At 37.1% G+C, this 16,547-nt stretch overlaps 2 protein-coding genes across 3 annotated transcripts; both read right to left on the bottom strand.

Annotated features, from left to right (window-relative positions):
* Positions 1-538: 538 nt before the first annotated feature.
* Positions 539-6,358, bottom strand: LOC120124737. Of its 2 annotated transcripts, XM_039143335.1 has the most exons (4): positions 6,348-6,358; positions 4,636-4,654; positions 970-1,334; positions 539-863 (listed from the first exon to the last, which is right to left on the bottom strand). In XM_039143335.1, exons 3-4 carry the CDS (start codon positions 1,099-1,101, stop codon positions 630-632), a joined length of 366 nt encoding a protein of 121 aa, XP_038999266.1. In that variant the 5' UTR covers positions 1,102-1,334; positions 4,636-4,654; positions 6,348-6,358; the 3' UTR covers positions 539-629. The 2 variants fall into 2 exon arrangements, with proteins under 2 accessions (XP_038999266.1, XP_038999268.1); XM_039143337.1 differs by lacking the exons at positions 4,636-4,654; positions 6,348-6,358 and adding an exon at positions 1,826-1,838 and having other exon boundaries at positions 970-1,683.
* Positions 1,685-4,024, bottom strand: LOC120124629 (glutamic acid-rich protein-like). The gene is made up of 3 exons (XM_039143253.1): positions 3,959-4,024; positions 1,970-2,172; positions 1,685-1,922 (listed from the first exon to the last, which is right to left on the bottom strand). The coding sequence occupies exons 1-3, from the start codon at positions 4,022-4,024 to the stop codon at positions 1,685-1,687; spliced, it is 507 nt and encodes a 168-aa protein (XP_038999184.1).
* Positions 6,359-16,547: the final 10,189 nt, after the last annotated feature.

Genomic DNA, 16,547 nt, shown 5'->3' with positions numbered 1-16,547 from the left:
GGCTCTCAAATGGTTTCTAACCATTGGTTGCAATCATTCCTTGGCCATTTAAAAATTATCCTCATATCTGACAGAAAAAGGTGAACAACCATCAGGCCCGCTGTTTGATCCGTTGCTGCACTGACAGAGTTGGTCATTTGAGCTGATACCGATGAGTTCGGGCCATATGGTCAAATTGACCAAAGTATTGGATGTTGGGCTAGTTGAATCCTGAACTGCTTCTCCTCTCAAATTGCCCAACCTTGAAGAACATAACTCAATACTTGGCAGTGAAGAAGATGGATCATTCTGTAATCTCTCCTCAAATACTGTTTGATGCTGAATTCCCGTATCTTGTGACCTCGCTTGTTGAACTGTCGTTTCCCTACTCTGATCCGTGTGAGAGTTTATAAAATCGGTACCCATATTGGTGGTTGATATCATCATCACTCCTATCAGCCATAAAATTCATCCTATTCATTGAACGAATATTTTGAATATGGCAATGTAGCCATCGTCTTCCAGACAGAGTTGGAGCTCCCACTCCAGATTCCGGAGATGAAGGCACAAAACTGGGAGAAGAAGGCATGCGAGGTGAAGGACCTACAGTGGAGTCTAAACTTTCTCCGCCATTCAAAGCGAGTGAAAACCTACTGTATAAATTGTTTATTGTCCTTTGATCGGCAAGAGAATCCAATAGCAACAGGCCTGCAACCATCACAGTACCAACTGCCTTCAGGTACTTCCCGACCGAGACCAACACAATATGTGTGCTGATGAATCACAAATATCGCATAGTAACATGAGTTCATCATCTCCACGTTGGTGACATTCTCATATGGATCGAGATAGATTCTCAGTTCTTCCTCGGAAGGTGGGTAGATCTGTAGACAACAAAAACATGCCCATTCAAGATCACAAATAAAAAACAAAGCTAGGAAAACAAAAACTATTACACATAAAAACATTATGAGAAGAAATATAACAAACCTGATCGTGCTTTTTGTACTTGTATCTCGACCATCTCAAATCAACTCCAGCTGCTAACCTGTCAGTTTTACTGATAGTTTCGAACCTTCGCTTGTACAATGGGCAACGAGATTCCACTTTTGGCCACTCCATAATACAGGTAAAACAAAAATAATGACAGCAACAGTTCAGTGTGCCCCTCAATTTTCACTTATTTTCCTCGGTGAGATAAATTCCACAAACTGGTTTTATTACTTCCGCCTTTGTTTCCTCTACCTTCTCCTTACGCTTTATTCCCAGAGGTTTATTAGGGTGGCCAGTCTCCTAAAACTACTGAACTCTCTTTGACGATGATGAACTCCTCAAACTACATTTTAAACCTTTCACTTGCTCTCTCTCTTCCTCAGAGATGGTATACTCGTAATCAGATGATCCGGATGACACAAAATCTGAACCTGATGGTACAACGTATGCTTTTTTCTCCGTCCTGCATTAGTTCTGCTATTTTTCTTGGAGCTGGAGTGTTGTCTATAGAACCATAACCATCATTATCGTCTTCCTCAGCCCTCCTTTTCTTTTCAACCGATGTTTCTTCCTTCCTCATTTTCTCAGAGGCTTCTTAGAAACTGAAGACTTCTTCCTCTTTGTCCTATATTTAGAAGAATTCTTTTCCCGAAGATCTCGCTTACTAACTTTTGTGTTGTTTTTCTTCTTTTGCACAGTCAATTCCTCTTCCTCATCCAAATTCCAAACAATCTTCTTCATCATCCGGAGTGCATTCCTCATTCAAACAATCTTCTTCATCATCCGGAGTGAATTCCTCGTCAAAACAATCATCTTCATCTGGACTGAATTCCTCCTCCTCCTCATCTTCCACCTCTTCTTCATCATCCTGCTCATAATCCTCGTCTTCCCATTCTTCATAGGATACACGTTTCCAATTTACCAATTTTCTATTGATAATATTCCTCTCCCTAGCTGAAGAAACCCATACTCTTCTCAACCTAACAACTGTTCTCACCTTTTCCTCTCCCCCTCATCCTCCTCATTGAAAAACCGATTACCCTCTACTGATGCACGTTCATTTAACGAAGAACAGTAATCCTCTGCATCATCATCGGATTCATCATTCCCGTCCTCCGAAGCTACATAATCTTCATCCAAATCATCCAACACGCTTTTCTTAAAATTGCTTGAACGACCAACCTGCCGTTCCCTGACCATCTGTTATAGCACCAGAAAACAAAACGAAAACGCCCAACTATTTATCTTTTGTTCGAACAAATAAATATAAATCTCCATTGGTTTGAAATCAAAATGTCATCAATCATTACAACAACACAAAAACTTAAGAAACCAAAGAAAACCCAAATCACAAAAACAAAGGAACTAAATTTTTCATCGAAAAATTTTATCAAATTTCACCAAAACAAGAACCCAAAAGGAATTAAACGTAGCTTTGTTTAAGTTTAGCTGCTTTTAAACAAATCAAATCAGGACATCAAAAAGAAGGCATTACATAAATATCTAGATATAGCATTAAAAAAAATTCCTAAAAATTAAACAAGACGAAGACAATTATTACCTGGGATTTACTTAATAAATTATTTATATAAAAATTTATAAAATATCCATCAAAAGTGATATCGGTAGTATTTAAATTTAAGCTCAAATTATATAATCTCGACTACTTGTATTAAACAAATATTTATATTTTTTACTCTTACATAAAAAATTAATTTTAAATTATATTTTTTTTTTTTTAAGCTCAAACATCTACTTTTAAATTTCAATGATGAAGAGATATAGAATAAAGAGATGATCTATATATTTTGATTTCATGTAGATTGGATGATGAATATATATATTAATCTAGGATAAATACAAGATAATATTTGTTTAAATATAACTCTCAATCATTTAATATTAAACATTTAATCCTCTAATATTCATGATGATAGAACTCAGGACATCAACAAATAACAATAATTATTTTACCACATAAGTCATTCGGAAATTAAATTGAATTAAGTAAATATTGAATTTAATTGAATTCCTTTACCCCGACATTCATGGGAAAATATTGTGGATTACATTGAATAGAATTTTTGTGAAATTTCAAGTTTTGATAAGTTTTACTCCAAGCCACCTGGGTTGAAGCAGATCTCTGAAGCACGTGCGTTGTGGGAACTTTCTAAGTCACCGAGACTTGAATCACTTTGGCACTTTGAAAGAACTCGGAAAAGAACACTCCCGAGGCTATCTCAGCCCTCCCGATCGGTAACACAAGCCACAAGGCTTAAGCACAAAGGAGATCAAGCCGACAAGGCTAGAAAGCTGCAAGCTAGAGAGCTAGAAAGAAAGAACTCAGAGAGAGTAAGAGTAAATGCCTGAGTTTTATTACTCTGAAGATAATGAATGAAGTGAGTGATTACAAATGAGGGGAGGAGCTCTCTATTTATAGTTGAGGCCCTCAAGATCCAACGGTCTAGATCAAAGTACATCGACGGCTTACATTGAATCCTACCTTAACAGAACTCTATCTCTAAGGTATTTGAATTCAAATAAAACATTATCCATAATTAAATCCTTAATTATTGGATAATAATATTCTTTCTGGAATCTTCCAAGGAACGGGCCAGGTCTGATGGTTCTGGGCAAGCCCAACACTCTGTATTATTCTTCTACAGAAATTTGCTCACACATGTCTCGGTCCGAATCCACGAGCCTCGACAAAATTGCCCCCATCGAACATGTAACACCCTCGTCGCTTCTCTCGAACGCCTCGGACTTGATCCTTCACGAACTCGAGCCTTTACGGACCCGCAAGCATTCTCCAAGAACCAGGCCAACTCACCATGCCCAACAAGCCCAAAGTCTGCGTAATTGAACCCCTTCTGTGAACCTTTACGCCAATGCCCATGGACCCAAAAGTTTAGTCCGTGACAATCTCCCCCACTTGATCTAGCGACGCCCTCGTCGCTAGGTGAGAACACTTGGTCTTGATCACCTTGGACGCTTTAACAACCACCTTGGCTTCCTCGCCTTGGTTAACACCGTCATGTCTTATTACCATCTAGCGAACCTTGGCATTCATCTCGAACGTAGGAAATCCATCCTACCCGTTTGCATTCACCCAAACAAGGATATTTTTTTATCCAGCGGTAAAGAATTGGATACTCCGGCAACATACAACACGACAACTCAGATTCATCGGCAACACTCTCTTGTCCCTAAGAACTCTGAAAGTCTCAGATGTCCCTTCCAACATTTGATAACTCCGTAAAAAGATGGTTAGGTCCTCGACCTATGCTCATCAACGATGGTGAATCAAACTCAACACTTGGAATGTATTTGAGATGTCCCTCGATTTCCCCCAGCACATTTACTCTACGTGTCAGCCCTTCTTACTCCGTGAAGTCTGGCACTCCACACACCAACACTTCTATCCGGAAGTCTGGTGTTTCTACTCGCATCGGCACTTCCTCCCTTGAAGTCCGGTGCGACTTCCACCCTCTTACATGGGTGGCAAGTTCTTGCCCATCATGTCTCTTAAAGGCTTAGACTCCATCAACCACTTCTCAGTTGTCTCTTCGATGGTAGTCCTTAAAACAACATTCCGCTCCATTGGAACTTCTTCAGAATTGCCAGTCTTGATTGCCCCCTTCGGTGGTTCAGCTCTTAAACCAAGATTGTCGGCATCCTTCTTTGACATGAATGGATCAGTTACCCCTGTGTCTACTAAGGCAACTCCCGATGGTTCGGCAACGTTGATGTTCGCACACATCAACCCATTCTGCTTTCGGCCTCTACTTGCCTGGGCTTCTCCATCCTCTCGGACCACTCGGCTTCATCCCGGCAAACTTGCAACTCTTGTGGCCCCTTACTTCGGTGACCCTTCGTCTGCTCCTTTCTTGCCCTCGGTGTAAGGCACTTGTTCGCTTTACTTGTGCCAACATCATTCATGTCTTTTCTTGACATGTGCTCACCACTTGAACGATCAATGCTCAAATGCTCACCATTCGAACAAACTTCACTCGAACAAGCTTCACTCGAAGAGCCTTGCTCCTCATCATTGTTGGACTGACCCTCATCTCGAATATTTTCGCCATTACCCTCGGCTTTCAACTTTGTCTTGGATGTCTTCTTGAATCCAAGTTCTATGATGGACTCGGCGGCTATCAAGGCTTTAGACAACTCCTTGATTCCCCTTCTCTCCATCGTCGCCTTTGCCCATGGCTTCAATCCATCTGTGAAGGTGAAGAATGCATCTTCTTCAGTCAGCTCTGGGACTTGGAGCATGAGTTCCTCGAACTTTCTCACATACTCCTTCAACGTCCCATCATGTCTAAGATTCATCAACTTAGACCATGCCTCACTCTCGGCATGCACTGAGCTCGATTGCTCTTGAAGGGTCTCGGACTCTTTTGGTCCTTTGCCAACTCCAGCTTCAACAGCACCGGCTACCTCCTCGGTATCCTTGGAAAGCTCCTTGGCAAAATTGGGTTTGGGCAACCCGTTCTGCTTTTGGTTTTGACTAACCTTGGCAGTAGTAAACACCATTGAACCAAGCTTGGCAGGCTCGCTACTCTCGACCTTGTCCTTTCCCTTGGACTGCTTGATTCGGTTTGGGCATTCCCGCACTATGTGTGGACCTTTGCACCGGAAACACTCCAGTTGCTCTCGCTTATTTACCCTCGGCTCTTCAGCTTGGCCCTTAGCTTTCGCACTGAGCTTTACTTCGGTGGTGCAATCTCGCACCTTGTGTTGTCCACCGCATTGGAAACACTTCAATGGCTCTCGCTTCTTTACCCTCGACTTAGTTGCTTCGCCACTCGCATTGTCACCGAGTCCTGCTTCATTGGTGCAATCTCGCACCTTGTGTTCTCCATCACATCGGAAACACTTCAATGGCTCTCGCTTCTTTATCCTCGGCTTAGTTGCTTCGCCACTCGTATTGGCACCGAGCTTTGCTTTGTTTGGGCAACTCTTGGCCCTATGTGCTCCTTGACATATGAAGCACTTCAGTGGATCTCGCTTGTTTACCCTCGGCTTTCCTGCACCACTAGCATTCGCGCCGAGCCTCGCTCCTGGTTTGACTGCTTCGACTCCCGCAGTCGCACCATCATCGGCTACTTCCCCTTTTGACTTGCCTTCTCCTTTGACAATGGCAGCAAGGCGATTCTTCTCGGGGCATCCTCTTATCAAGTGAGGACCATCACAGAAGTAGCATTTAAGAGGCTTGTTACTCACCTTCTTCTTTAACACGGACTTGGCCTTGCCATGATTCCCCGATGGCTTTATCCGACCACGATCAGTCGATGCCACTTCTTGGCTACTCGAAGAGTTTTCTCTGCCATCTATCCACTGTCCCTCGTCATGGTCTCCCCCATTTTCACCACTATCTTTGGGCATGGGTCTGGATGACTCATCTTCGGTTGGCTTGGCTCCTGCAAGCTCGCACCTTGACTCGGCTACAGCTCCGGCTTCCGAATAACTCTGGGTATCACCTTGCTCACTGGCAAACATCACCCCTGGTCTAAGTCCTTCGATGAAGGTATTGCACGCACCACCATAACTCATTACTGTTTTGCGCATGAGTATCTCACTCTTGAGCCCATCCATCTCTTCCCTCAAGGCCATCAACTCGACCTTGAGCGCATTACTCATCTCTATCAACGTCCAACCGTGGAGACTCTGTTGCGCCACATCCTTGAACCCATCCCTCATGGATTCTAACTGTTCAAGACGGGACTCCATAACTCCTTGGACCTCCTTGGCTTCTTCCGTGAAGCTCTCAAGGTTCTTGATCCTCACCTCCAATGATCCTGGGGTAACTCCCACACATTGTTTCTCTAGCTCAATCCCAACACCACGGCTCTCCGCGCCATCCTCTATAGGAACAACTCCTTTTTGTTGTGCCATCTCGTTTCCTTTCCACAACCTGTCTGGAACACTCGTTGAATCCACAACGGCTTCCATCACCTCGCTAAAATGCTTCTTGTCACAAGACAAGCTCGGATCACTGTTGAATCCACAACACCTACACTCCGACTTGCTTTGACTTGCTTCCCCAAACCACGTACAAAACGATCGTTGTTTGCCAGTAACAACTCGCTCTGTCACTGCTTGCCACTAAGTCAGACGGGTAAACTACTTACACCGACAACTCGTTCTGACACCACTTGTGTCGGGGCTACAGCTACAGCAAAATGATAAAAATTATGAAATGAATTTATTGATATCTTTAAATAATAATAAAAAAACTACAAAATAATGATTCTCAATTCAGCATAACAAAGAGTTAAAATAATAAAACCTATAAATTTGTAAGAAGAAAATAAAATTATAAAATAGTGCGAAAGAAATATATATTTTCGAATAGTCTATAATGATTATAATGTATTGTTTGTTCATATTTTTTAAAAAAATATTAATAATATATACACATTTTATAGACATGATTGTTCTAACTTAAAATTTTAAAAATGGATAACACTCTCTTCACTTATCAAGATCACTTAATAAGATGTGATAATATGTACTTGTAAAATATTAGTGAAAGAAACCATGTGGCTAAACCGACTCTGATGGTCCCTTAATGGGTAGGATTAGCTGAGCCAAAGCCTTGTAAAAGAAAATACAGAACTGTTTCTTCAATGAGCTGAGATTTTTCAAAGCCTTGCCTTTTGGATTATTTAGTACAATGCCACGAAGGCCCAAGGTTGTGCTGATAAAAAGAGTAGGGATAAGATACGGAAACGCGACAGGGTGACCTGCAAACATGAAAAGATAGAAATAAATATGAAACAAGAATTATGTAACGAAATTGAATGGCATTAACGACAAGAAAAAAACATTTTTCTAAAAAGTTTGAGTACGTTATAAAATGGGTGTATAATATTAATAGTTTTCAAAAATTAATAGTAAATATTATATTATAATTATTGAGAATAATTTTCAAACTTTTAAAATAAATATGGTTCCATTATCATCTCATTTCTTAAAAGGCTTTCCATATCAATATTTTATCAAAATATCTTCACTATATCATTCAGGTTTTTTATATCACCGTGTAAATTCATGTTTTTATTTTTTATACGTAAAAATTTCAAGATAGTTGAGTCGTCTAATCTGGTAATTCGAAAGTGTTAATAACACCCATAAACTCAAAGACAATTCTATAATTTTATGACAATGGGAAGTACTGATAATAAAGATGGGGACAAAGTTGAACTCTTTGCCCTAAAACAATAACATTATCTATTTAAACTTTATATTTCCTTTAAACAAATACAATCCCATTTGTTGAAATAAAGGTTTCTTAGACTAAATCGACCAACTAAATGGAGCATTGCATGCATATAAAACTGGTATATATTTCCTGTTCCAGGGATAGATCAAAAGAGATAAGTGAGAAATTTTTTATATTTTTTATTAATAATATATTTTATCTCCTAATATAAAATATGCGTCCATATGTATATATATGTATGTATATTACTAATAAATAAATGAAGATGATACGTTAAGAAAATTTTCAAAGTTTACTTAGACACATGGGGTGCATACAAAAGATCAACCAAGTTGATGAGATTTGGAAATTTGGTGATTGGACAGCATGATTTAGCACAATGTATGTACCTTCATCTTTACATTAATTTAATCTGGCTAGCTAGTTTATAACTAAAGCCTTCCATTTTTTTTATTTGTTTTTGTAACACCTCAATTTAGGGGTTAAATTTAAGAAAATATAAATTGGTGGATTTAATTGGTATTTTGAAAGAAACGGTGGATTAAATTGAATAATTTCAAAGTTTACAGACCGTTTTGAGAAGTGAAGGAAGTTCAGTGGCTAAACTCATGGTTTACCCATATTTTATTTTGGGAGAATTATAACCCCCATTTCCCGTATGTTTTGCAGATTAATTTCCCAGTTTCCCTCTCCCTTCAACCCTCATTCGATCTCTGATATACTCGCCGTCCGACCTCCGATCGACGAGCCAAAACCACCATCGTGTTCCTTGTCGAGCGAGGAACAAAACCCCTCAAACATTTCGTCGTGAATCGTCACCGTTCGTCGTGAATTTCAGTCGGAAGTATTGTCGGTAATAACTCAATTTAAGTTGGTTTTTCATCGATTCACGACGATCGGTTCATCTGTTTACGACACCTCCCGCACCATTGTGTTCGTTGCATCGTTCCGAGTTCGCCGATGTCATCCTTGGTCTCCGTCGACGGCGGCACGTGAGGAGGTGAAGCGGTCAAAGTTTCCGATTTGTTGAAATCGAGCTCTCCGCCGTTCAAAATTGTGAACCGAGCTTTGTAAGTATCTCGAAATCGCTAAAAATAATTTCTAGAAAATTTTCCGGGATTTTATCACTGTTCACACGCCCCCACGCGCTGCCACTGCGCGTGGGGAAGGAAAAAGTGATCGGTTTGACCGGTCACAACCCAACCCGACCCGTTTACCCGACCCGACCATTTTACCCGACCCGTTGACCCGACCCGACCCATTGAACAGTTGATCGTTGACCCATTGACCGTTGACCGACGTTGACCACTGTTGACCAAAACTTTAACCGGCTTTGACCGGGCATTAAACGACCTTTGACTTCGACCGAGTATACCTATCCTGACATTTTTCGACTTTCCAAATCCGATTCCGCTGTCTGTTTTTCGAAATTCGAACCCGAAGACCTCGAAATTGCCGGTCAAACCCGTCGACTTTGATTTTGACCGAAAATTCCAAATTTCTGAAAAGTCATATTTTATGCTTTCGACGTCCTAAATTTGAATCCGAAGTCCGTTTCGCCAAATTCGAACCCGGTAAGCCATCTTTCACTGATTTATCACCCGATTCGATTCGTTTATCGTAATTAAGCTCCGTTTCTGATATAATTTATGTTGATATGTATCTGAGGAATTATTGGAAGTTGAATTGAAGATCAAAGGCGTTCGAATGGAATTTTTATGGTCGATCAGTATTGCATGAAAATCGAGGTAATACTTTACTACCTCTTTATGCTTTATTGAACATGTTGATATTGGTAAATGCATGAATAAGATAATGTTGGTCACTTTTGTGGAGTTGAATAATTTATTCACTCGATATGAATGTGGTAGAAATTCAATAACTGAATACGGATCGAATGACTAATATAAGATATTGAAAGATTGTTAGGATTAAATTACAAGCTTGTGAATAGTGATAAAGAAATCAGACATGGATTTGTAAATTATATTTTATATCATCAAATGTTAAATGTTAAAGGTACTTGGATGGGAAATTATGAGAATACTTCGGTATGGTAAAAATACGAAATTACCCTTATATTGGAAAATGATAAGAATTGTCCCTGGAAGTGGATTAATAAATCTGAAAAGACATATTGATACGATAAATATATTGATGTGCATAAGAAATGATAGTTATACTTAGAAATTATGGATAACCGATTTTTAACCCCAAGAGGGTTTATGCAAGATACTAGAAGTGTGTTAAGGGAATTATTTCAAGATCAGAGAGTGTTCAAGAAAGCAATTAATCATAGAATCTCTAAATTATATTATTTTCGTTAAGATCTAATATCGAAATTATTTGGTTAAGAAATTACGAAAATACCCTTGAGAGGTAAAATAGTCAGAGTTGACCCTGAAGGAGAAAGTACTTTGAGGATTTGTACTTAACTCGATTAAGTACAAATTTAATTATTAATATTCTGTTTTTGTAAAGAAAAATTCATAATATTGCGTTTGTAAAATCCGAGAAGGCACTTGACTCGAAAATATCTGAGTTATGAGTAAATACCTGAAGAACAATTTATCGGAGGGTGCTCTTTTATCAGAATTGTTTGAACGGACTGGAATAAATGATAAATTGGAATTAAATAATAATGTCGGATGAAGGAAAAAGATTGAAATATCGTGGATCTGTAAAATGACCAAAATACCCCTGTAATGGAAATGACCCAAGAATATCACCAAGCTCAGGAATGATTGAATATCCCGAGCTCTGAAATGAATAGAATAAAACTGGACATCAAGATTACCAAAATACCCTCATGACCTATACCAAGCAAATGCCTTGGATTAATTAAGGAATCTAAATAAGCATAGGTATTAGCTTACCTTTAAAAGTAATGAAACATAATTTAAGTGAATAGATCAACCCTAAAGCTATGTCAATACCTGAATGGCATAGATATTACTGGAATGCGTGTTCGTCTTCTTAAGTTTGGCTCGATGATAATTTTGGAAGTATTCAACTCAACTCAACTCTAGATCGCATTCAATACTAAGAATTGGACGTTTGTTCGACAAATCAACCATGAAGACCAAATCGAATGGAATGAAAGTACAACATGTATCTAAAATTCAGTAACGTCTAAATTACTCTGAAAAACCCCGAAGTAACTGGAATGGATTTGACTGCTAAATAAGCTAAGTAACCTCAATGATTGAGGATTAAGTAAGTGAATTGGATAAGTCTGGAAATTCTGATGAGTTTATAAGATGTATTGTCCTTATGGAACATGAACTACAAATCAAGCCCGTCAGTATTTCATGATATCGTGGAAGCTTGGAAATGAAATAAAGATCATTGGAAGATCTATTCAGCGATGATTCTGAAGGTGATCTATGAACAAGAATTTGTGGTATTAAAAAGTAAATACCCTGGAAGGGAAATGAATTGACCAGTGGATATAAATTGTTAAGGTTCTGAATCTTTGTTATCAAGTTGTTCGATTATCCGATCAATTGACATGGATGCAAAGGATTTTGAATACCCTTCTGATTACGTACAACTTCTGAAAACTATCCGAATAAGATATGATCCTGATAATTCACATTCTGAGTAACTGATGATTCTGTCAGTTAATGAACTCTTCCAATAGTGATTCTAAATTCCAACATTCTATCGACATACTGAAGAACTGTGTTTCTCTGCCTGATACAATACCTCTAAGTAATACCTGTAAACTCTGGTGTGTTCCCTAATCATATAAATATTTTATCTGATTTCTGACTTGAATTCTGTTATGATACATTACCTGAATTCTGATCTGGATTCTGTTCTGATATCTGATATGAATTCTGTTTTGATTTCTGATATCTCCGTTTACCGACGGAGAAATGTTTTATCTGGGGGGTTTATTGTTGGAGGGAGATTATCTGCAGACTCCTCGGCTTTGTGCTCAGGGTCTAAATGGCATGTGCGGTTGGGTGTATGGTTATGGGGAACCTACACATTTATGATGTGAACGGATGGGGGTATATATATATATGTTTTAAAAAGATCTGAAAAGTTACATGGTTTTTGGGAACACACTAGAAAACCTATTATGGTCTCCTGAACCTAGACATCCGAAATATTTCCATCTAGAATGAATACTATTTGTTACTACCTGAAATATCCGTGGAATCTCTGCTCAACATAAAGATCTGTAAATATCTGAACCAATAAGGAAAATATGTTTATCTGTATTTGCACGTTTTTCAGCATCATCTGGAATTTCTGTATTACTGAGCTTTTCGAAGCTCACTCTATTACTCACCTTTTCAGGTTAACAGAATTGTACCAGTGCATCTATCGACTTCAGTAAGGGAGTTCGTCCGGCTTTGTTACAGAGTATGGTACATGTGATTAGGGGGCATGTAATTGTATTTTGATTTATATACGTGTTTGGAAATCTGTTTTATTTTTAAATAGTGAAAACTGATTTTATAAGTTTACATGTTTCAATAAAAGTTTTAAATTTTCCGCTATTTTTACAGTGGGTCGCTCCGGTGGCCCTAATGTGACTTTCCGGATCGGATCGGGCTACCCTTATCGGTCTGTGGGGTTACAGTTTTGCCATGGAAGACGACAAAACTCCATCTTTTGTCCTAAAAGGTAGCTAAAGGTGATCAATTCTTAATGAATTGAACATGGTGTTGGACATCTGTCCTAATCAAGGACACTTTGTTGTAGGGTTTCTCACTAGTTATATACTATGTCATTGCAATTTTGAAAGAAAAAAAAGTTGATTTGAAATAAGATTTTAGACACTTAAATTTCATTCAAGTCGAGAGATGGAATTCTTGAATCTTTAGAGACAGACAGACAAACATGCTTAAGTTGGAAAATTACGACAAAAAGTAGGGAATTATAAACGTATATATATGTGTGTTCTTCTACAATGGCGCAAGACATGACTCAAGATGTGGTTTTTGTCTGAAAGTTTGTTAAAGATATAAAGAAATTTTCTAATCTTGTTTGTTCCATAATTTACAGACCCACTAAGCTTGCCTCTTCCAACTTGGAAATGAAATCTAAAAGTACAATTTAGATTATGAAATTTAAACTATAAATTTATTATTTCGTCTCATTTAAATTATATATCCGTTCATTATTTAATTATTTTTTATTATTTAACATATAATACATGTTAATTACTTTAATATTGTATTTCGATGATAGTATCGTATCATAATTAAAATTATTTAGGAGTTGTTTGTTTACTTCAGAATGATTAAGCGCTGAATGATTCAAATGCTGAATGATTCAGATGTTCTATATGAATTAGCTCTGAATGTGACATGTTGTTTGATAATGACTATGAATCATTCAGAATGTACTTTGATGTTGAATCATTCAGCACTGTTTTGTTGAATCAATCAACACTGAATCATTCAGAGATGAAAAACAAACAATCTAAATGTTGAACGGTTCATCATTTAACGCTGAATGATTATATTCAAAACCAAACAAGCAACCCAATCTTGAATTTCAGGCTTTTCTTAAATAAAGATACCCATTTATTTACTTATTTTTAAGTTTCTAGAGAGAAAACGGGGTTGCTTTTATTTTTTAGGATAAACAATACTAGTTGTCCTTTATATTTTTAATATATTTGATTTTGGTCACTGGTTTTGAAAAATATTGGTTTTGGTCACTTTTGATTTTGGTTCGTCTTAAAATTTTGGATAAAATAAGAGACTTAAAAATAGCCCAATGAGAAAAATAGGACAGACTGAAAATAAAAGTGATTAAAACCAAAATTTTCCAAAACTTGTAACCAAAATCAAACAGACCCAAAAATATAAGGGATCATCATTGTTGTTTACCATTTTATAGTACATCATTGCCTCTTATAAGTTGGCCAATGGAGCCTACTTGTGATTGGGCCGGAAGCCGAAAGATCAAAGCATATCGGCATGGTGTTTTGGGTCCCTCAATAGGCTCTATGTGGGCCCTTTTATATCGAACAAAAAATGAAAAATAAAATGCTAGTAAAATTGTTAAGACTGAACCCCCCAGCTTGGGATCCGAACCATATGTTTAAACATTGTCGACCGTTGGTTGGAGGGAAATAAACTAAAGCATAGATGCATCAAGAATAGGGTAAATATCTATTTTGGTACCTGAGATTTTGGGTTCAGTTTGGTATCTAAGATTTTCCGACAAAAATTTTCAGTCGTAAAATAATACGCATACATAATTATTTCATGATATGAGATCATTGCTACAGTAACAGGGAGACGCATGACACTCCGAGTGACTTACCTTTAAACGCTATGAAGACAGGACGTCTTCAATATCTCCTCTTTTTTGCCTTTACATTTAACCAAAAACTGTTGCTAAAACCCTTTGATAGTTCTCTGCTATGAGAAAAGTTTAGATTCTTTGAATATTTCACTTTAAGGTACCAGCTGTAAACCATAAAATGTATTATGCATGGGTGTTTTTTTAGGGTAAATGAATAAAATGTATTATGTTAGGATGGGGAGACATTGCAGTCTTCTTGTCTCCCACAATCCCAATTGGAGACGCATAGCGTCTCGTTGTAGTACGTTTTATGAAATAATCCCATATGTGCATTATTTTACGAATTTTTTTCCATATGCATTATTTGAAAAATTTTACCAAGACTTTCCGTTTAGTTAAGTACATATATTTAATTTCTTAGTTCAAATTGATACACGAACTTGATTATTTATTTATTTATTTATTTTAAATTAGCTTAGGATTTTTAACCAATATGAACCAATGAACAAAATTCATGCACCGACTTGAACAAAAAAGTGAATTTAAGATAATTAATTGAACCAAAATAGTTTAGGGTAATCTATGTATTTAGTCACCCAACTATCATTTTAGTTTTATTTTGGTCACGTAACTATTTTTTTCCAAAATCATCACTAACATTACATTTTGGACACCCACCGTTAAAAAATTGACGGTGAGACTGACACGTCATCATGAAGTGGTGTCATGTCATCATTGGAAAACTAGAAAAACACATTAGCAGTTATATTAACTTTTTAATGGTGGGTGATCAAACTGAAACCAAAACGTAATGTTAGTGATGATTTTGAAAAAAAAATAATTGAATGATTAAAACAGAACCAAAATGATAGTTGAGTGACTAAATTCATAATTTACCCCAAATTTTAAATACTAAATTTTATCTTACAACCAAATTAAATTAAAAAATGTGGTATGATTGCTAAGCAACCAACAAGATTAGTTTAGTAAAAGGTGGTCCAAAAATAAACCCTAAATAAACTTAGTAAACGACGTGGGTTATTGCCTATCATGTTCAAAGAATCTACGGAAGAAAAAAGAAAGAAGTGTTGTCTAAAGACGAAGTTCAAAGTACGATGGGAGTATTAATCATGTCTTAGCTTTCCAAAACATTGTTTATCCTTGTCTTTAGATGTTTTGGTTTCCCTAATCATTCTCACATGTTTAATCTTTACACGTAAGCAAAGAGACTACAACCTATATATCCTTTTATTGTAAATAAACTATTCCATGATTTATAAAACAATTATTCATAGGAAACTTTATTTTAATTTTATAAATAATTTATTCTCTTTATTTGTATTAAATTTATAAATAAATATACGTATCAACTCGAAGTCCGGATGGATAACGCGGAAGTGGTGTGCGTGGTGCATAAAGTCTTCCAATTCTTGAAGGGTAATGCTCTTGTAGACTCGGGTTTAATGATCTTCACGATGATTAGGAGATACATATCACAGCAGACCGTAAGGAGCAAAATGTTGTTGCAGACTCTCACAAAATTAAGTCATGGGAAACCTATATGCGAGCTTTTGTTCCACAACCCTCCGATGGTTGCAGATGTTCTTCTTCCAGAAGCTATAAAGAGTGCATAATCGCTAGTCTATGTTTAATTTAATACAATAAACAAGTGTTATAACTAGAAGGATTAATAACAACAAGTAGTAAGCAGTTTGATATCGTTTTAATATGTCTCAAGTTCAAGGTCTTGTGTATGCAGAAAATCATTGTTAGAAGACTCACACACTAAAATTAAGTGTGCGATACAGATCGATCTAAATTAGTCAAGACAAAGTCATGAAAAATTGGAAGAAGAAGGATGGATAACACCTATCTTATTAATATCTAATAAGAGAGTTTACATAATAACTTACTAATAGCTTAATAATTCAATTAAAATATTTTGAGGTGTAGGATTTGCAGAACATTTCCATCTCTCGCTTAGCTTTTAAATATAATTAAGATAAATAACATGAAAACAACACTTTAGCTATTGCATCAAAAGATTGTTCCACGAACAAATTTGATG

The sequence above is a fragment of the Hibiscus syriacus genome, unplaced genomic scaffold (genome assembly GCF_006381635.1).
Source record: "Hibiscus syriacus cultivar Baekdansim isolate YM2019G1 unplaced genomic scaffold, ASM638163v2 tig00001297_pilon, whole genome shotgun sequence".
NCBI lineage: Eukaryota > Viridiplantae > Streptophyta > Magnoliopsida > Malvales > Malvaceae > Hibiscus > Hibiscus syriacus.
Note: the sequence above shows the minus strand (reverse complement) of the source record. Positions and strands in the feature narration are given on the sequence as shown.

Bases quoted from the DNA above. Each gene is read 5' to 3' on its own strand.
- LOC120124737 (XM_039143335.1), bottom strand. From the start codon at position 1,101: ATGGAGTGGCCAAAAGTGGAATCTCGTTGCCCATTGTACAAGCGAAGG. The intron at 864-969 runs GTTTGTTATATT...TGTTGTCTACAG, and splicing joins AGTACAAAAAGCACGATCAG to ATCTACCCACCTTCCGAGGA.
- LOC120124629 (XM_039143253.1), bottom strand. From the start codon at position 4,024: ATGGTAATAAGACATGACGGTGTTAACCAAGGCGAGGAAGCCAAGGTG. The intron at 2,173-3,958 runs GTGATCAAGACC...GTGCTATAACAG, and splicing joins TGGTTGTTAAAGCGTCCAAG to ATGGTCAGGGAACGGCAGGT. The intron at 1,923-1,969 runs GTGAGAACAGTT...TTCTTCAGCTAG, and splicing joins GATGAGGGGGAGAGGAAAAG to GGAGAGGAATATTATCAATA.